Below are 21,548 nucleotides of genomic sequence, written 5' to 3' on the forward strand. Positions count from 1 at the left end.
GGAGGGGAGGGTGGGTGATGGGCATTGAGGAGGGCACCTGTTGGGACGAGCACTGGGTGTTGTATGGAAACCAATTGGTCAATAAATTGCATATATAAAAAAAAAAAAAAAGAAAATTTTGATAGTTGGAACCAGGTAAAGATTTTCTAAATAGGAAACGAAAAGGCATTAAAAACAAAACCCCAAATATTGTCAAATTTAACCTCACTAAAATAAAACAAAAACAAAAACAAAAAAAACTTTTGTTTATCAAAAGAGACCAGTAGATGGGGCGCCTGGGTGGCGCAGTCGGTTAAGCGTCCGACTTCAACCAGGTCACGATCTCGCGGTCCTTGAGTTCGAGCCCCGCATCAGGCTCTGGGCTGATGGCTCAGAGCCTGGAGCCTGTTTCCGATTCTGTGTCTCCCTCTCTCTCTGCCCCTCCCCCGTTCATGCTCTGTCTCTCTCTGTCCCAAAAATAAATAAACGTTGAAAAAAAAAAATTTTAAAAAAAGAGACCAGTAGAAAATGGAAAGGCAACCTCAGAGTGGGAGAAGACATTTGTAATTCAGATATTGAACCAAAAATTCATATCCAGAACAGATTCAGAATTCTCATCAACCATTAAGGACAGATAGCAGAAATATTATGTTTTATATCAATTTATGGTGATTGCTCACAAAAGAACTATAGATATAATCAATTAATGTGTTGATTGGTTTTCCCTGTTAAGTATATTAGTTCCCACTGGGTCTTTAGCCAAGCACAGATATAACGATCTGTCTTTCCTCCCATTTATATCTATCTGCCTGCCTGTCTTGATCGATCGATCGATCGATCGATCTGAACATACTTGAAGAACAGTTTTTCATAGTTTATCTGCATATGTATTAAATACAAAAATACATTTTGAACTGTATATTTCTATACAAATGTATGCTTATTGTAGTGTGAATTGCTCATGTTGAATTACTCAATATAATAACACAAGAATACTAGAGAAAGAGCGATAACTTACGACCCTGTTTGACAGTGACTGCCAAACGTCCATTCCTGCTTTCTTACTCATGGAGCCCTGATTTGATTTAAGGTGGCATTAGGCACAGTTTTCAAACTGCGGTCTCTCACCTTGCAGATGGAGCTTACCTTTTAATGCAGCTCCAGTGAATGAGACGCAAACAGCATAGTTAATTTGCTATTGACAAGAACTTGCAGGAACGCTCCTGAACAGGGCATTCAGCTCCGCTAACACGGACCCTTTGCCCTTCCCTTCCCAGATGTTCAGAGCTGCAGAAGCCATTTTGCAACTATTAGGGGCAGGTTGAATTGCAGAGTCCTTAACCCTGACATCTTTGAACTGCCAATGTAGCAGCCTCTTTCTGAACTCGTGGCACGGGAAAACATAAAGGGCCTATGTTGTTTAAGCTAGGCATGGTTACTTGGGTTTTCTCTTACATGTAGCTGAAGTAATGAATGCCTGAGGCACCATACAAGGAAAACACAACCCCCATTCCTTTTTAAACCTCTCCTTCCTTCTTTAAACACTAAACGTTCACAGAAATGCACCCAGACCCTTTTTGCTCCTAATTTGACCACCGAGTTTTACTGTTAGGTTTTTTGAAGCCAGAGTTACACAATAAAGGAGTGTTGTTGTTGTTATTTTTCTGACGCTTGAACGGAATGGGGAATGATGTATGAGGAAGCAGAATCTTTTGTATCTATGGCAACTGAGAACACTGTGTTTTTATACAAGCTAAGTATTTTACAAGACTTTTTAAATTTTTTTGTTAAATTGTTGAAGGAAAATGGAGTGGGGCCTTGCATTTTCGGTCAGTATAATCTAAAATGACATGCGTTTCGTTTTCTTGTATTAGTTATTATTTACTTTGAATGTGTCTTACCATTTAGGTATAAAAGGTCTTTTTATGTGCTTTAAATTGTTTTCTGTTTTGGTTTTAGAAGATACTTCTGTTTTTTTTTCTTGAAGATATTCTGGGTTTTTTTTTAGAAACTTTGAGTACATAAAGCTTAGTTTTTATTTCAAATTCTGAATATTCAAAATTTTAAAATACTTATTATTTACCTTAATATTCAATCTGTACCCAAGTAAAATAGGAACCTCAGATCAACTTCATATGAGGATCTGTCTTAAAATTACTAAATAAAACAGGTCTTCCCTCCTTGGTTTACCTTCTCTTTTTTCTTTCCCCTTTGCTTTTGCCAATCATTTTATTCATCTTTAAGGATTAAAAAAATTGTTTTTAATGTTTTATTTATTTTTGAGAGAGAGACAGAGCGTGAGCAAGAGAGGGTCAGAGAGAGGGAGACCCAGAATCCGAAGCAGGCTCCAGGCTCCGAGCTGCCAGTACAGAGCCCGACGCGGGGCTCGAACTCACGAACCGTGAGATCATGACCTGAGCCGAAGTCGGACGCTCAACCGACTGAGCCACCCAGGCGCATCCCTAAGGATTTAATGCATATTTATTCTGCGCACCATGCTGATAAATTAATAATTAAGATAGAAGAGAATTATAAATCATATTTCCTTCTATTTGCTGGCTCATGATCTCGATGAATAAACAAAGTTCACACATTTGAAACACTTCCACATTACAAAGAAAAACAGTGTCCTATGAAAACAGATCCTTGAGCATTGAGAGAAGGAAGGCATTAATGTCGGTTGGTGGGATTAAAGAACACCTCAGGGGCGCCTGGATGGCTCACTTGGTTAAGTGTCCCACTTCGGCTCAGGTCATGATTTCACGGTTCGTGAGTTCGAGCCCCGTGTCGGGCTCTGTGCTGACCGCTCGGAGCCTGGAGCCTGCTTGGATTCTGTCTCCCTCTCTCTCTGCTCCTTCCCTGCTTGTGCTCTGTCTCCCTCTTGGTCAAAAATAAATAAACATTAAAAAAAAAAAAAAAAAAGAACACCTCAGAGAGGAGAGAAGACTTGAGTCAGCCTTGAAGATGATCCCTTTGGATGAGGAAACAAATGAAGGGACTTTCCAGATAGTGCAACGAGCAAAAGTCTAAAGAATCAAGAACAGACTTGGCTTGTTTGGGAAATGCCAATGATACCAGAGTTTGGAAAGGCCAATGATACTAGAGTATAGGGAGTGCCCGACTGCTCGGGACAAATTAAGGAGCTTTCTGTGTGAGGTCTACTGTGAAAAGCATTGAAGGAGAGAGAGCCTTGACACCCACATCTTGAGTTAGAGACGAAAGAAAGCTCTTAGTGCGGAAGGCTTGAATGTGTCTCCTTCAGTAATTCCTTAATGAATTTATTGTTGGCCACAATACTGACTACCTGTAGATCAGTAGCCTTAGAACACCGATCACTGAACTTGGAAGCAGATGACTTAGTGTTATTAGGGTTGCACAGAGAAATCCTTAGGCTAAATCTCATGCCGTTATGTAGATACTCCAGACTTCACTGTGAGAAACAGAAACTGCACTCTACTGTTGGGTAGCAGTCGTGAGCGGCCATATGCATTTTGTTCTCATCCAGTGAAACTGGCTGCTCTTCAGCGAACATTTTTGCTCCTAGAGAATTAAGGTTTAATAATCATGCCTGAATAAATGCACTTGAACTAGGAAGGAAGCATTCTTAGGGTTCATTTTCCCCAGTATTCATGTTTTGTCTAATCCTAGCAATTACCAAAAGGTAACCTGAAAGAGAGCATGGTGTACAAGCTGAAAAAAAAGAAATAATCTCAACCTACCAGTGAAGCAGAATAATAAGTAATAATAAGCAGAATAATAAGTGAGAAAAATAAGAGTAGCCAGTGATAGGACGATTGTCACACTAACTGACGATTGTCTCAGAAAAAAATATCTTCTGAGGAAAAACTAAGCCAGGGAAAGAAAGACAAATGAGGGGCACCTGGGTGGCTCAGTCAGTTAAGCTTCGGACTTTGGCTCAGGTCGTGATCTCACAGTTGGTGAGTTCGAGCCCCACGTGGGGCTCTGTGCTGACAGCTCAGAGCCTGGAGCCTGCTTCGGATTCTGTGTCTCCCTCTCTTTCTGCCCCTCCCCCACTTGTGTGTGCACTGTCTCTCTCTCTCTCTCTCTCTCTCAGAAACAAACATTAAAAAAAGACATGAAAAACTGCACTATGAATATAAGTTGTCATTTTCATGTTATCGACGTGGAGAGATTTTTCATTACCAAACGTAAGAATTTTTCTTTCTTGCCACCTATGAGCGACCATCTGGCAAGAGCAAGGATAATAATGCATCATCTCTAATTTTGTATGTGCTAGAAAGATCAGATCCAACGTGATTTTGTATTTGTTACAGAGAATCTGGCACTATTAAATGTTGAAAATTGTTTATTCAGCAAATCTCAAACCTAGTTGCATATACTTGGTCTGTCTTGGGTTTTTTTGTTTGTTTGTTTGTTTGTTTGGTGGTGTTTTTTTTTTTTTCATTTGATTGGTATTTACCGAGTCCCTAGATGCGCCAGGCAGTGTGCCAAATTGCTGGGATACGTGAGTGAATGCGGGGTTTGCATTACGGTGGGCAAGGCAGATCTTAAAAGGAGCCCTAGACGAAGAAGTCAATTGCGTAGGGTACTCGAAGGTTATATGTTCCATGGTAAAAAGGAACAGTAAAACAAGGAAAGGGAGAGTGGGAGGGCGGGGGGCAAGGCTGCAATTTAAAATAGGGTGGTCAGGGAGACTTCAGTACCAAGATAACATTTAAGCAGAAACTTAAGACTTTGAGAAAGAAGTCATGTGACTATCTGAGGAGAAGCTTCCAGACACCAAGGCGAGAGCATCTCTGGCATGTCGTCCGCCCAGCAAGGAGGCAGGTGGGCTGCAGTGGTGGGGGGGGGGGTGGGTATAGAGTGGTAGAGGTGAGTTGAGAGGGGTACCTGGGATTGGATCACATGAGGCCTCATGGAATGTGGTGTTGTGTTTGGCTTTTAATTTTTTTTTTTTTATAATAACAGCTTTATTAAGATACAGTTCACATGCCAGCAATTAATTCATTGTAAGTGTCCAATTTAATGGTTTTTATTATATTCAACCTTCCGTAACCATCCCCACAATCAACTTTGAATTTCCATTGCCCCCCAAAGAAATCTGATACCCTTTAGCAGTCAGCAACCCACACTCCAACCCCTCTCACTCCAGGCAACCAGTAATCTACTTTCTATGGATTTGCCTTCTAGATATTCAGTAGAAACAGGATCCTACAAAACATAGTCTTTCGTGACTGCCTCCTTTCACTTAGCGTAGCATTTTCAAGGTTGATCCGTGTTAACGTGTGTTAGTATTTCATTCCTTTTCATGATTGAACGATACCCCTCTGGATGGACATACAACACTTTGTTTATCCATTCATCAATTGAGGAACATCTGGGTTAGCTCCTCTTTTGGGCTATTAGGAGTAATGCTGCTACGAATATTTATCTGCAAGTTTTTGTGTGGGTGCGTGTTTTCATTTCTCACCCAGAAGTGGACTTCCTGGAACGTGTGATAACTATGTTTAACCTTTTGAGGAACTACCAAACTATCTTCCACTGGCCTTCCTACCCGCAGGGTTTCTCCACATCTTCACCAGCACTTGCTATTAGCTGTCTTTTGATGCGGACCATCCTAGTGGGTGTCAAGTGGTACGTCATTAGTGTTTTAATTTGAAATCGCCTAATTACAGTGATGTTGAATGTCTTCTCATGTGCTTGTTGGCCCATTGTGTATCTTCTTTGGAGAAATGTCTTTTCACTTCCTTTGCCCATTAAAAAAAATTTTTTTTAACGTTTTTTTTTTTTAATTTTTGAGAGCGAAAGGGACAGAGTGTGAGCAGGGGAGGGAGACACAGAATCCAAAGCAGGCTCCAGGCTCCGAGCTGTCAGCACAGAGCCCGATGCGGGGCTCAAACTCACAAACCGCGAGATCATGACCTGAGCCGAAGTGGGAAGCATAACCGACTGAGCCACCCAGACACCCCTGCCCGTTTTAAAATTGAGTAAAATTGTCCACTTCTTACTGAGCCATGAGCAATCTTTATGTATTCTTGATACAAATCCCTTATCAGATGTATGGTTTGCAGATATTTTCTCCCATTCAGCACACATCTAGGCCTTAAAAAATCTTGTTGAGTAAGTATTTGAATGTTCAAAATTATATTCGCATCACAATGTTACTATAGAATTAGAATTCAGTTAATTATATGTCAATGCTAATTTCCCTGACTTAAACTATTAAATACGAGTAATAAATGGATAGAGCTTTCATAATCTTACCATCTCTAAATTCAGTATTATGATTGGTAGGGAGTGTTTAAAATCTGCCATTTTAATGAATGGGCAAATTATAAAAACATGGAATGTGATTCGTTTTTTGTTTAAAAAATATATTTGATTTTTCAATCTTACAGATGGAAAAAGTAGAAGCAGATCTAACCAGATCCAAGTCTCTTCGTGAGAAACAGTCAAAGGAGTTTTTATGGCAGCTGGAGGACGTCAAACAACGATACGAACAGCAGGTTGGTCTTTCATTTTGACGATGCCTTTGAATTTTTAAATGCATGTGCAATCTCTCTTTTAAAAATCTCATTATATCACGGACACCTGGCTGGCTCAGTCGGTGGAGCGTGTAACTCTTGGATCTCAAGGTCGTGAGTATGAGCCCCACATTGGGCATAGAGATTACTTAAAAATAAAAATTTTTTTTAAGTTTATTTATTTTTTTTGAGAGAGAGAGAAAGAGAGAGAGGGAGAGAGAGGGAGGGAGGTAAGGGCAGAGAGGGAAGGAGAGAGAGGATTCCAAGCAGGCTCCATACTGTCAGTGCAGAGGCCAATCAAAGCAGGGCTGAAACTCACAAACCGTGAAATCATGACCTGAGCCGAAATCCAGAGTTGGACACCTAACCGACTTAGCCACCCAGGCGCCCCAAAAATAAAATCCTAAAAAAATATCATTATATCATAAAATCCCTGCCCAGTGAAAATTTTACTAAGAATGTTGTTACCAGTGTATGGGAGTCATTTAAAATAAGATCTGTTTCGGTAAAATCCAGAAACGGAATTTTAGCTCATCGCTGAAGTCTGTTCCGACAGTTTACCCATCTGCATGTTGAATTGAAACATTTATTGTGATTCCTGAGTCCTTCTGTTCCTGGCAGGGCCTAAGTGTGACCCACTCACTTATTTGAGAAGTGGTTTTGGGTGCCCACCATGTCCCGACCCTGGACAGAGCTGTCAGCAGGACCGACAGTGTTCCTTTGCTCACGGAGCATACACACTCCACTTGGTGCGCAGCCAACCCATTAATAAAAAACCAAACAAAACCAAACAGATGAGATAATTTTGAAGAGTGATTTATGAAGTCGCGAGGAGGTGGGTACAGAGGCCTCGTCGGGGAGAGTCGGGAAGGGGATTACCGGCACTGACAGGTGGTCAGGGAAGCCCTCTGAGCAGGGAACTTTGTGCTCAGAAGCTTGAAAACTAGGACTGAGCCAGCCGTGAAGTCTCTGGAAGAAGAATATTCTGGACTGAGGGAGCAATGCGTGCAAGGATCTGATGAGCGCCAGCTGGGAGCATTCAAGGAACAAAAAATGGCAGTAAAGTGGGGGGGGGGGCGCACCTGGGTGGCTCAGTTGGTTAAGCGTCCGACTTTGGCTCAGGTCATGATCTCATGGTTCATGAGGTCGAGCCCGTTTCAGGCTCTGAGCTCACGGTGTAGAGCCTGCTTCGGATCCTCTGTCCCCCTCTCTCTCTGCCCCTCCCCTGCTCACTTGCGCGCTCTCTCTCTCTCTCTCTCTCTCAAAAGTAAATAAACATAAAAAAAAATGACAGTAGAGGCTGGTTCAGCATGTATGTAGAGAGGAAGCTTCTAGCTGTAGGAGATGGGTGAGAATTTGGCTAGGACCAGGACATCCGGGGTAGTGTCTTTTCTAAGAACGTAGTCCAGCTAATTCTTGGAATATTTAAGATAGCTATTAATTTTTACTTATTTGTCTAATTTATTTCCCTAATTTCCTTAACATCTGGTAAAATGTTAATTAGCTTAATCACTAAGAAAAATTAAAGATAGTATTTGAACCTTTTTATTCTGAAAACCTCAATAATTTTTTTCATTATTGTATTTTCAATTCCTTATTAAGTGGGTACTGCATCAAAAACTAATTAATCCCTTGTGATTACTGGATTCAAATCCCTCTTCGAAGTGATAGCAATTAGGGACTCAGTTGAGTTCCATGAAAAGAAAGTCTGGTCTGACATGTGACCTGACTGTTGGTACGTTGTTGTTGCTGTTTTCATCTTAAAATGTTGGTAAAAATACCTGAGTTACTCTCACAGGGATGGTGTAAAGGCAAAAGAGTTCCAAAGACAGAAGTTTGCAAATCGGTCTTTCTTTGTTATTGCCATCATCTGTATTGTCCTGCTCCATTCTGCTTCAACACTTCCCTAAAACGTTACATGAACATGACCTTTTGGGCCCATGCCCATTTCTTCCTTCTCTGACATTATGGCATTAATCACCTCATCATTCCTTACACTGAAATCAGCTCTTGTAAAATATCGTCTAGAGCTGTTCTTAATCCAGAATGGAGTACCAGGGAGCAGAAACTGTCTCTTCCTTTTCTTCCAGCCTCAGTTACATTATGTTTCTGTGATTGAGCCGATAATAGAAATACATTATCGAATTCATTATTGTTTAATTGACTTGGGGGGGAAGTGGGGATGAGAAAGAAGCTGAGGTCATAGCCAAATACAGATAAGAATATTAAGAATGGGCAAGAAGTGTTGCACATTGTCATGTTCTAGTTACAAGTATAATGGAGGTGATTCTTGGATTGAAAGCGATATTAGAAGCAAAAACAATAACAAGAAAAATGTTACTTCCTCTAAGTAAACTGGTGGAGGAACAGGGGAGACAGACACAGATATGACTCAGAAGCTGTTGTGTTTCAGGATGAGTGTAAGGGGTAGGAGCATTTTCTTTGAGAGTTTAAAAGATTGTATTTTCATTTTGATGATAATTGTGTAGGTGACGAATTTATAGCCAGAGATAGCCACGTGACTTCAGTGCCTGATTTGCATTATGTTGTGGTGGTTTTCGCAGAGCTCTGGCTTTTTAAAGTTGGACACATAAGGATAACCACCACGGAAAATTAACATTTGACTAAATAAAACTTATTTTAAGTTAAAAAAAAAAGGAATAATACTTGCAACAAATGTGATAGGCAAAGGATGACTCTCTTATGAAATTAATAAATTTATAACAAATAAAAATAATTAGCATTTAAATTAAGTAATTAGCACAAATCAGAAGAAAATCATTAATGTCCCGATAAATGACCTGGCAAAGGACCGAAGGAGATAAGAAATGAATAAACGACAGTGTAGAAACATCTACAGCCTTGGCGTTAATAAAAATGCAAATTAGAATTAACAATGATGTGTGCCATCTAAAGTTGGCAAAAGTTTAGTGAAATTTGTACTTTCATATATTGCTGATGGCATTTCAATTAATACAGCCTTTTTGGAGAGGATTTTGGCACTATCTACCAAGAGTCATAAAAAGTGTTTACACCCGCTGGCCCAATTATTGTTAATCTCAGACAGAAATAGTCAAACAATAATGTCAATTATCATTTAGGTGATGGAATCACGGTTGGTTCTTTTTCTACATTCCTTACTTTCCACATCATGATAGCATCTTTTTAAATGTGACAGTCATGTTTTTAGTTTACGAATAAACTTACATAAACTGCATTTGAAACAATGTTAAGTTTCAAAGTCTTTTCTCAGAATGATAATTTTAAAAATCTACCAAAGCTTATCCTTTGTATAGTCTTGCTTAAAAATGCTTAATTAGAGGAATTAATTAATTTTTTAAAGAATTGATGCTATTAATAGAAACTACATGCTGTTGCATTAATTTTTCTGTATTTCACTTTCATGAGAAAGGGATAAATGATACAAGTGGTATGCAAATGCATAACAGGAAATAAAAAAAAAAAAAAACACCTCGCACAAGGATCCCTCAGGTCTTGGTGATTTCACCCACTTTATTCTTCCTATATCTGTAGGCCTGTTTATTAGACTTGAGAATGGAGATCCCAGGCAGTAACTCGCTAGGAAAAGACAAAGGCAGGAATCTGAGCTAGGAGATTTTAGGAGAATATTTACCAGTGTGATAATACACCAACTTTTTAAAACCTTTTCCAGCAGAAAATTCTGTTAACAGGAACAGTATTCCCCCAGACCTCTCCAAATTGTTAAGATTTTTGCTGGGAAAGTTCATCATAAGCAATGATAAGCATGTAGTTGTGGTCCCTGCAAGCTAGCCCAAGTTCACTAAAAATGCAGCCGATTAAACTAAGCTCATTTCCTTCTTTGAACAGGGGGGCCAGGCTGGTAGATAAAGAAAGGGGAATAGATATAGTGTAACTGGACTTCGCTGAGCCATCTGGCAAGGTCCCTCACAAAGGCAATATGGGAAAGTATGGTTTAGATATTGGTGCATTTATGTGGTTAAATGAGAGTTCAGAGGGCCATCTCTGAATGACTAGTGTCGACCTGAATTGAGATTTCTGAGTGTGTCAGTCACTGGATGATGATAAAGAGGTAAAGTTCCCTGCTTCCATAGAGCCCAGAGGAGTAGTTAACACGGAGGATAGGACAGTCAGTTCTCTGAAGCTTAAAACAGCTGAAATTAAGATGGTTAAATTTATCGGGGGGCGCCTGGGTGGCGCAGTCGGTTAAGCGTCCGACTTCAGCCAGGTCACGATCTCGCCATACGTGAGTTCGAGCCCCGCGTCAGGCTCTGGGCTGATGGCTCGGAGCCTGGAGCCTGTTTCCGATTCTGTGTCTCCCTCTCTCTCTGCCCCTCCCCCGTTCATGCTCTGTCTCTCTCTGTCCCAAAAATAAAAAAAAATAATAAAAAATAAAAAAAAAATTTATCGGGATTGAATATAAAATCCTATGCTTAGATGATACAATCATCTGCAAAAAATACGAGGCAAGGGTCGGGGGTAATGTAAGGGAGGGGCATATACAGTGGGGACAGCAAGGAAGACCGAAAAAAATGCCTGGGATGGTGGGGATAATGGTCCTAGCACATTGTTTACATATCGGGTCACATATGAAATAAGTCCGTTGTGGTCACCACGTCTTAAGTAGGACACCGACAGACAGACATGTTCAAATGAAAGTCTCCAGAATATAGAAAGGCTTGGAACCATCTCAGAGGAGATTTGCAGAGAGAAGACAAGACTAAGGAGAATAGCAGATCTGTTTCTTTTTATTTTTTTTAATGTTTATTATTTATTTTTGAGAGAGAGAGATGGACTGTGACAGAGTGCAAGCAGAGGAGGGGCAGAGAGAGAGGGAGACACGGAATCTGAAGCAGGCTCCAGGCTCTGGGCCCGATGTGGGGCTCTAACTCATGAACCATGAGATCATGACCTGAGCTGAAGTTGGACTGAGCCTCCCGGGCGCCCCCAGATCTATTTATTTTTGGAGTCAAGGTCTGTCATACAGGAAATCTGAGGACTGGTCTGTGTGGTAATATCCCAACAGCCAGCAGTTGGTAGCCCCTGCTCCGGGCCACGTGTCTCTCCTACATGGTCCACGTGAATTGAGCCGTGTCCCCCCTCACAGGAGAGGGAGGCAGAGACCATTACTTGTCCTTCCCATCTTTTAGCTGTAGAAACTGAAGCACATCCTCTTAAGTAACCTGATGAGAGAATCAGAACCTGCATTCTGCACACTTAACAGATGAGAGAATCAGAACCTGCACCAGAGCCACGCTCTGACCCCCCTTGCAGTTCCGGGGGGCAGACACTGAAGCCATGTGTAGGTAGTACTGTGAGGCATATTTTGAGTCATTTTGAAATAGTCCTTTCCTAAAGAATTATTCAAATGGGCAATGGTGTATCTCGTGAGAGAGTAAGTTCCCCAGCCCGAGCCTGTGGAAGTGCCTGTCGGGCGTGTTGTGGACGGACCCTGTGCCCTTGGGGGGGCTGTCCCACTGCTAAGGTCCCTTCCAAATCCAGTGTTCAGTGACTTTCTGTTCTTTTGCCTGATTAGACCGCAGCCCGTCTGTGCATCTCTTGACAGACGTAGATCTCTTGCAGGTGTAGACGAGTCGGCAACACCACCGGCTCGTTGACTTACGTACCTGTCTGGCTGGACTTCCTTATTTCAGGGCTTCTGCCGACATTCAGGTCCGAGTGTGACGATTCTTCTATTACTTTGTCTGACTTTGCTACAACATGTGAGATCTTAAGTGATATGGCTAATAGCATTTCACAATGGAAGGAGATGTCAATGCTCATCTCCCAGGCCCTTCTTTCTCAAACTGGGGTAGTGAGTGAGCCACGGTCAGGGCGTATGTGAAGCTACCATACAAGCTTCCTGGAAGGTTCGAGTCACCTGATGATTTTGTGGGAAAGCAGAGCAGTTTTACTATTGAGGGCACCATCATATTAAAACAAACATAGACTTTCCTGTTTTGTAAAATGCAAAGTTCTCATGAATTTATAAGATAAAATAGGGCATTTCAAAGAAACTTCCAGCTTGCAGAGGCTGCTTCAGGCTATGCCCTCAGATCCCCCTGGAGGGCGGAGGGGGGTTGCTATTCATTTTCACTGCTGCTGGGGGTACTTCGGTGGAAAAGTTGTAGAAGCACTTATCTAGTGTCATCCTCACTTAAAAAAATTTTTTTTAATGTTTTATTTATTCTTGAGAGACAGAGAGAGACAGAGCATGAGCATGGGAGGGGCAGAGAGAGAGGGAGACACAGAATCTGAAGCAGCTCCAGGCTCTGAGCAGTCAGCACAGAGCCCGACGCGGGGCTCGAACTCACAAGCAGTGAGATCGTGACCTGAGCCGAAGTCGGACGCTCAACCGACTGAGCCCCCAGGCACCCCGGTCCTCACTTTTTATAATGAGAATTGACATCCAGAGGAAATGAACGACTTGTGCTTGTGGGGCCTCAGTTTCCTTACTTGATTTTCATTTTTGAGTCCCTCTCATATAGAAAACATCATGCCAGTAGCTGCAATGAAGTGAAAAAAGCAAAGTGGTATTTTAAAATATTTCAGCCAGAGTGCAGGCATAAAGTGGGCAGCTGTGGAGAGAAAAACATCAAACACATGGGCTAAACACTCACACAAATATCCTGTAAAGCCCAAGCTTTCATCAAGATTTCCTGTTTCTTTCCTGTATAACCCATTGGAACAAAAAGACAATTCTAATTGTCTGCACAACCCTCATTCAAGCTGGAAACAAACGGCAAACCAGGCATGCTAGGATTTCCTGAACTATGGAGATTTTTTTGGCAGTCCCATCAGATCATTCTTTAGTCTTATATTTTATATCTTCTCTTTTCGCTACAAAGCCTTTAAAGGGAAACGTAGTTCAACAGATAAACAAGTGGTCGAATTCTTGGGAAAGAATAGATGGTTATTGTCAATGATTGTTAAAAAACACCGAAGGGCCAGCCGCTTACACGTCACTATTATTTGAAACTTAAAAATATTTTGGCAGCAAAGAGAGTGTAAAGATGAGACAGATTATACCAGGTAAGTAAGTAGTTGGGAAATTTTAAGATCAGTTGAGATACTCAGTTTGCAGCTAGCCTGTGCTTCCCAGGTTTTTCCCCTGCCAGTGTTTTAGTTTTTTGTTATCTCGATTTTTTTTTTTTTTTTTTTTTTTTTAGCTTCATTGGAGAAGGAGACAGTACAAAGCAAGACGTAGAGGAAGAGAGTGAAGGCACTGACTAGTCAGGGTGCACTTCCGCCCCCCCCCCGGCCCCGCCCCCACAAGGCGGAGGTGTGCGGGCGGGACCCCAGCCCAGGGAGAGGGTGTTGGCATCAGAGGGGAGGGCTAGGCCTCTGCTGTAACTAGTGAAAAGAGGAGGGAGGACAGATGCACCGAAGTTTGTATATCTGCAGCAAGGAAATGAGGACACTCTTGTTCCTAAGAGGTCTTCCTTTGTGAGAGAGGAGGCGAGATGCCTTGCTGAGACTGGAGGAGTTATGTGGGCGGCAGGGCTGAGAGATGTGGGGGTCGTGCGATATTGTTGTGGAGATGGCATGACTGATCTGACTAGGACAACCTGGGTGAAACTTCTTTTTGGCACTGAGGTCCCCGATGAGGTTAATGACCATGAATTTGGGGGTCTCTTCAAAATGGATTTTCATGGGATTTCTCGCTTTCCGAACACGCAGGAGCATTCGTCGTACCTCGGGTCCGCTCTGTCATTCTCTTTGTCGTCGTCCTGCTCGCTTATCTTACTCTTTCTAAGTCCTTTGGCTCGGCTTTCCTTTTCCAGTTTGTAACCAATAATTTTTGAGCCTAAGCTGCGTATCAGCCACCCTGTTCTCTCCGCGGTGGTCGAGGAAGAGGCATTCTGATCCAGTATTGCTGCAAGGCACACGTTGGTCCTACAGGCCACGGGCAAAGTGCCAGATTCCTGGACGTGAGCCTGTGGCGCCACAGAGGCTGGGCCTGTGTGTCCAGGCCTGTGTGTCTGTGGCCTGGGTCCACAGAATGGGCGTCGATGCTTCGTGAAAGGTGCGTACAGCTAGGCCTCTTCCTTTCTGTTTGCTTGCTTGTTTGGAACTTTCCTCATCTCAGTTAAGACAAATGCCCCTTTTATCTGGAGTGGGAATGAAGAGGGCGATGGTGAACACATCTGTTTTCAGTAACTGTAATGTGAAGCATGTATGTTTCATTTGAACAATGTTTCCTAGATAGCGGTATGGCTGATTGAGGATTCCCATTCCCTGGATCCCTTAGGAGTCTACAAGAGAAGCAGTGACTTTCCAACCATTCATTATTTAACGTATGTTTATTGAGCAACTACTTTGTGCTAAACACTGTTCCAGGTGCTTAGGATATGGCAATGAACACAGTAGTCTCTATTATTACGATAGAGGAGACAACAATACCTCTCTCTCTCTCCCTTTCTCTCTCAAAATGTAAGGTAAGGTAATGCTAATTGCTATGAAATAAAGCAAGATCAGATGTTGGAGTGAAAGGGCTATCTTATATAGAGTTGTTTCACAGAAGGTGTTATTTTCGATAAGGTCAGTGAAAGGCTCTAAAGAAGTGATGTTCTGTAAATTAAAGAATTAAATTAAAACCTGCATGAAGGGAAGGAGGAGACCATACAAAACTTGAGGTACGGAGAGAATATTTTGCGTAGAAGGAATGGGCTTGTATGTGGCTGGCATGGAGTGAGTGAGGGAGAGAGTGTTAGGAGCCAAGGTCAGGCTGTGGACAGCTTGCACCATGTTCATGTCCCACTGTGGTGGGAAGCTTCGGTTTTATTCTGATGATGGAGAGCCGTGGGAACATTTGAGCAAGATCTGACCTGCTGCTTAACACGCCTTCTCTAGCTGCTGTGCAGAGCATTGATTGTAGGGGAGGCAGGGAGGCCAGCCAGGAGACGAAGGCGGTGGTCTGGTGAGAGACGACCCTGCTTTGGACCCAGGGGGGTGCGCTGGGGGTGACAGCAAGTGGTCAGATTGGGCCGTATTTTGTAGGAAGGACTTGTTAATGGATGCGAAATGGAGTGTGAGGGGAAGAGGGAACTCAAACACGACTCCTGAGTTTCCCAGCCCAACAACCAGGTGAATGGTGGTGACAGACACAGACCTGTGAGTAGAGAGAGAAGAGAAAGGAGGTCACAAGGCTGAGCCCAGGGCTACTACAACACCTGGAGATGCGGAGGAGGTGGAGGAAATACAGAGACCGGAAAGAACAGCCAATGAGGCAGCAGGGAGACTCGGAAGGTCTGTTTTCCCATAAACCATGTGCAGTGAGCGTTTCAGGAAGGAAGAAGTGAGTGACCTCTTGTTTCAGGTGTTGCCAAGAAGGGAAATCAGATGGAGACGGAGAGCTGGCCGACGGACTCGGCGAGAAGGTCTTTCGCCACCTCATGCAAGGCCAGTTTCAGTGGAAGGCGGGAACAGAAGCCTGAGTGATGGGGCCGGAGAGAGAATGGGACGTGAGCACCCCTTTTGGGAGATTTCGAAGGAGGGGAGCTGAGAAATGAGGTGGTAGCCTGAGGGGCATGCAGGGTCAACGGGAAGGTTTTAGAAAATGAGATAGGTACGAAGGTCCGTTTGCTGATGACCATGGTCCGTTGGGGAAGACGATGTCGGTGATGCAGACCCTGGTGGGATCATTGTGAGAGCAAGTGCTTGATTTGGCAAGGGGGGATGGCACCGGAAGGCGGGGCTCTCCTGAGGTGGCAACAAGGACGGCCACCCATTTGAGTCACAGGAAAGGCAGAGGCTACCTAGGCAGGTAGACATGTCAACGCGATGATGAGAGGAAGCCATTCCCTTCAAACTCTTTCTGTTGTTTGTTCCTGAATGCCACCTGCTCCATTCAAGATGATGAATGATTGTGAAGCATTATAGTAGGTGGTGTGTGGAAAGTAAAAAGAAAGTAAAGGCACAGTCCATGTTTTGGAGGAATTTATAACCTGGTTGATCTCTTTGTCCTTCTGAAGCCCGTACTAGCCAGAAACTCTGATGATTTTTGTATTTCATATTCATTCTGCAGCAGTGATGTGCCAGATAAAGACAAGCTGAATGCATTTTAGAGGAACAGACATCAGGCAAAAGAAATTGAAACTAAAATGCGCAGTGAAGGCACGTTTTCCCGCCAAATGCTGAACTCTGTCTAAGAGAGTGAATTCTCAGTTAATGAATTTTCTCAATTTTGAGTGGCTTAAATTGACCATCATTAAACCGGGAAGAAGAATCTTGAAATATTGGACTATCTGAATGAATCCTTCCTGGGTTTTAACTGAGATCTGGCAGATAAGGACCCAGGAAATGGTAGCCAGTTTTCCAAAAAGTTGTGAAAGCTCAAGGTCATTGTTGTCCCTCGTGACCCGCAGGCGCCGGGAAGGTATTTTGCAGTGTTCGGTGGGAAAGAAGGCTGCAGAGAAGAGCGCCGGCTTCCGATACTTGCAGCGTTTTCCCACCTTTCCTCCGTGGCTGCTGGCGCGCTGCTGGCGCGCTTGCGGCCTTCAGCCCTTAGGTATCCTGAGCTTTAGGAATGTCCGCTCGCTCTTGTCCCTGCTACTGATGCCTCAGTAGAGAGCAAGAGGGAAAGCAGCTGCACGTGCTGGCGGGCCCTCGTTCCATCCCGAATAGCAGTTAGCACAGCAACACTAACCTTTGAAGAGAAGAGAACTTGCATAACTACACGGAACCGTTGACAGATTCCGTTGATGGCTTCTTCGGTCGTAGTGGACATCTAGTCCTGGAGCCCCACGGCCACCCGCAGGTGACAGGTTCTACTTCTGCTCTTGACACACGGATGACTTTGTGCTTTTTGTTGGTGTTGGTGTTGGTGCCTGTTTCTGCGAAGATGTTGTCCGTGAGGTCAGACTGTGCTGCGGCATTTTCTGTGCCAGCTTGTGCTGAATTTTCACTCTGACTCCAAAGGCTCAGAGCAGATTGTATATGTCCTTAGGCTTATCTTTTCTTTTTTAAAGTTCTTATTTGAATTCCAGTTAGTTAGCATACAGTGTATTATTAGTTTCAGGTGTACAATATAGTGATTCAACCATTCTGCCCATTGCTCGGGGCTCATCATGATAAGTGTACTCTTAGTCCCTGGAAAATCCTTGTTTTTTTTCTTTAAATGGCCACCTCTTCAAAGTACCCCTTGAACCATTAACCCTATATGTATGTAATTACTCACAGGTGTTGAACGGACCTTCGTCTCTCTTTTTAAAAAGGTAGCACATTTCAGTAGTTGGTTTTACGAGGCATTGGTCTTCCCTGCGACTTTACTCAAGCTGAACCAGGCTGGGGGGATCCAGAACTGCCATAGCGTAGTACTGAGGAAGAGTTCAGAAAGTCTCAGGAAAATGAGAATATTCGAATGATACTGCTACTTTAGACCAGATAACCTACTCCGCAGGAGGGCCTAGAAGATACTGCCTTCACTGAGGTGTTGAGGAATGCACTGACGGTGGGGGCACTGATACTGTTGAGCAGCTACGCGGTGGCTTCCTCCACGTGCTGGCACCTGTCGCGGGAGATGCTGCCATGGAACTGGGCTGCCTGCTTCCAAGAGGGTGGTAGGGTTCCAAAATGGCAGACGCCAGCTGGAGGTGGGGCACTTGAACGTCAGACGGAAGGTAGAAGCGATTCCTCTAATGGGCGCCAAGGCTAGGGAGGCAATCAAGGTGTCTAGTCGGGCAGGGATATGTAAACAGAGATGGTGCCTACAGCAGTTGTCCCGGGGGGTAAGAGAGACAGAGACCAACGAGAGTACTACTTGCACAACATCAAGAAAAAGCCAAGAGCTGGTGAGTGAACTTTAGACAATTCTCCACTTGAGTGGAAAATCATGGTCCTTCATCCAGTTTCCAGATCTAAGTTCATAGTTCACGGACCCTTGATAAGGGTTCTTACAATGCCAAGTAAATATCTCCCCAAGGGGAGCTGTTGCCAGCTGACATGGTACATATAGCACACAGTGGAGGAAGCAGAAATTCCCCTGGAGTCTTATTCTGGAGTGACTCCTGTTAATGTGGTGTAATTCCAGAAATTTCTGAGAGATGGATAAATAGAAGGATTTGTAGATACAAAGACAAAAACATTTTTTAAGAAATGAGACTATGCTGGGGTGCCTGGGTGGCTCAGTCTGTTGAGCGTCCGACTTCAGCTCAGGTCATGGTCTCACGGTCCGTGAGTTCAAGCCCCGCGTCGGGCTCTGTGCTGACAGTTCAGAGCCTGGAGCCTGCTTCGGATTCTGTATCTCTCTCTCTCTCTCCCCCTCCCCTGCTCATGCTCTGCCTCTTTCTGTCGCTCAAAAATAAGTAAATGTTAAAAAAAATAATAAGTAAGTAAATAAATAAAAATAAAAAAAAGAAATGAGACTATACGGTATATTTACTTATATTAGAATAATCTCATGTGAAATCAGTTGAAGTAAAGAAACAGGGAAAAACTTAAGGAATTTCTGAAGTGTAGAAAAATGTTTCTTTACCATATGACAACAGGTGATTTCTTAGAACGTTAAGAAATAAAGATAAAAAAATACATGGAGGTTTGAGTCATTTTGAATTTTATGGTTCGACTTTGAGAGCATTAGTTTCCTCACTACAATAAAAAAAAAAATTGACATGCTCAACCCTTCTTCCACCCAGTCCCCTCCCACTCTATTTCGTCAAATTATCATGTCATTTACACATCGTGGAGGGTTATAGCATTTGTATTCTGTTCTATAAGCACAAGGATCATAACATCATTACATGGAGTTCGGTTTTTATTGAAACCATTTTTGTGCTCACCACGGGGACATCCAGCACCCGCCCTCCATAGCAGTTTCCTTCACTGTGATTCATCTGTTGAGCGCTGAGATTTCATCACGGAGTTGTTTTTTCCAAGAAGGGCATATAATTGTTGTATTCGCTGCATTTTTGCATGCTTGAAAATCACTCTATGTTCCCTTAGTTTGGGCTGGGCATTACATGCTCTGGTGGACCTTTTTTCCCCTGAAGCTTTGTACATATGGTTCCACTATATTTTGGCCCTGAGCTGCCCTGGTCGTCTCTTGGTTGCCTGGATTTCATCCTCACGTTTTTGTTTTTTTTTTTTCCTAGAGTGGTTTGGGTTCCATAGTTTCAAGTTTAGTTGTAGTATTCCTGAGCTGTTATTTTCCTCAATTGGAAAAAAAAAAAAAGGCTTTTTGTGGCATACAGTGTGTTTCTTTGTTACACACACTCAACTCTTCCTTCATTCATTACAGGGAAATTTTCTTTTTTTTTTTAAAAATTTTTTTTAATGTTTATTTATTTTTGACAGAGAGAGAGAAAGACAGAGCATGAGCAGGGGAGGGGCAGAGAGAGAGGGAGACACCGAATCCGAAGCAGGCTCCAGGCTCTGAGCTGTCAGCACAGAGCCCGATGCGGGGCTCAAACTCACAGACCACGAGATCATGACCTGAGCTGGTCGGCCGCTCAACCGACTGAGCCACCCAGGCGCCCCACAGGGAAATTTTCTGATATATCTGTGTGTACATGGGTTTTCTTGCTATTTGCTCTCCACATTCTCTTCTCTCCTTCATTCTCTCAAGTCTTTTGTCAATGTCAGTGATTTGATTTTCAGCCACGTTTATTCAGTTGATTGTTGTTTCTAATGGAGAATTTACAATTAACTTTGTGATTGGGTTATTTTGGTCCTTGGTTAATTCTGTTGTTTTATCTTCTTGTCTATGGGTTCTTCTTCTGTCGCTGTTGTGCTCCTACTAGGTCCCCTGTCACTCCACTTGCTCCTGATTTTGAGGGTGTGTTTCCTTCCCTCGAGAATGATGGGCCTGCCTTCCTTTCTTCCTTCTCCTTCCCCACCTCTTTTAAAAAACGTTTTTATTTATTATTATTTTTTAATATTTATTTTTGAGAGAGAGAGAGAGAGAGAGACAGAGCCCAAGCACAGGAAGGGCAGAGAGAGAGGGAGAGAGAGAATCCGAAGCAGGCTCCAGGCTCTGAACTGTCAGCACAGAGCCCGATGTGGGGCTTGCATCCACAAACTGGGAGATCATGACCTGAGCTGAAGTCAGATGCTTAACCGACTGAGCCACCCAGGTGCCCCTCCCCCAACTTTTAGTTTGTTTTTTAGTTGGTGTAATATTTTTATAGCTGTCTAGACACTTTTTCCTTTCATCTCACTTGGGCTTTAAGTGGGCAGCACTCTCCGAATCTATTCATTTTGGTTTATACACGTGAATTCTCTCTGACTCCATTTCTGCCTTTTTTTTTTTCAGCCTGTCTGTCTTCCTCTAGGTTTCAGTTTGAGGGCAAAGGTATTCTGTTGTATTTACTTTCTACAGCTTGAGATTAGGATAAGGTCGAGGAGGGGAACTTAGGTGAGGGCAGTGACACACTTTGTTAGAGAAACTGATACCTGCTGTGTCTTTTAACATTTTGCTAATGTCTTCCCCCAAGATTTGCTTTCTGTATTGGACCGGCTTTTCTTTTCTTTTCTTTTCTTTTCTTTTCTTTTCTTTTCTTTTCTTTTCTTTTCTTTTCTTTTCTTATGAGAACTCTGAAGCCTGTGCTTCGATCAGAATCAGCCACAATTTTTCACTTTCTCATCCATCTCTTTCCAGCAGCCATTTCCACTGATGCAGTTACGCCCTTACCCTTACCTTAGAAGATGTTCCTCAGCAGTACTTTGCTCAGCATTTCTGCCTCTGGGGAAGGAACAGAATAGTAGAACCTCTCTTTCTTTCCTTGACTACCACCCTTTGCCATGGATGGCCAAGGTGATAACCTTCTTTCCTTGTTTGGTTGTTGCCAGTGAATGTCCTATTATGTTTTACATTTGTTTTGTTCCTTTCACAATTTTTCAGCAGTCTTTCCCCAGAAGTTGTGATGCCAGGTGTGTTCGCCATGAGGCACTGGTCGCCCTGGAAGCCACTTGTTCCCTTCTTGCCAAAAGCATCCCATCAGCAGCTGAGTGACTGACTGTCAGGGTGTTACAGGGAAGTCTTGTGGATTAAGATGGACATTGTATTACCTTGGTAGCCTTCACCCGTGTCCAAACTTCAACTTTCATACTTCTGTTCACTTGAAA

At 43.0% G+C, this 21,548-nt stretch overlaps 1 protein-coding gene across 6 annotated transcripts in view; it reads left to right on the forward strand.

The window, feature by feature from the left end:
• Window positions 1–21,548, forward strand: part of CEP112 (centrosomal protein 112) — a 422,889-nt gene that overhangs the window by 175,171 nt on the left and 226,170 nt on the right. For all 6 annotated transcript variants that reach the window (XM_047833171.1, XM_047833173.1, XM_047833170.1 and 3 more), the window contains one exon: window positions 6,360–6,467. In XM_047833171.1, the coding sequence (XP_047689127.1) occupies window positions 6,360–6,467 (108 nt within the window). The remainder of the gene's footprint in view (window positions 1–6,359; window positions 6,468–21,548) is intronic.

The sequence above is a fragment of the Prionailurus viverrinus genome, chromosome E1 (genome assembly GCF_022837055.1).
Source record: "Prionailurus viverrinus isolate Anna chromosome E1, UM_Priviv_1.0, whole genome shotgun sequence".
NCBI classification, from domain to species: domain Eukaryota; kingdom Metazoa; phylum Chordata; class Mammalia; order Carnivora; family Felidae; genus Prionailurus; species Prionailurus viverrinus.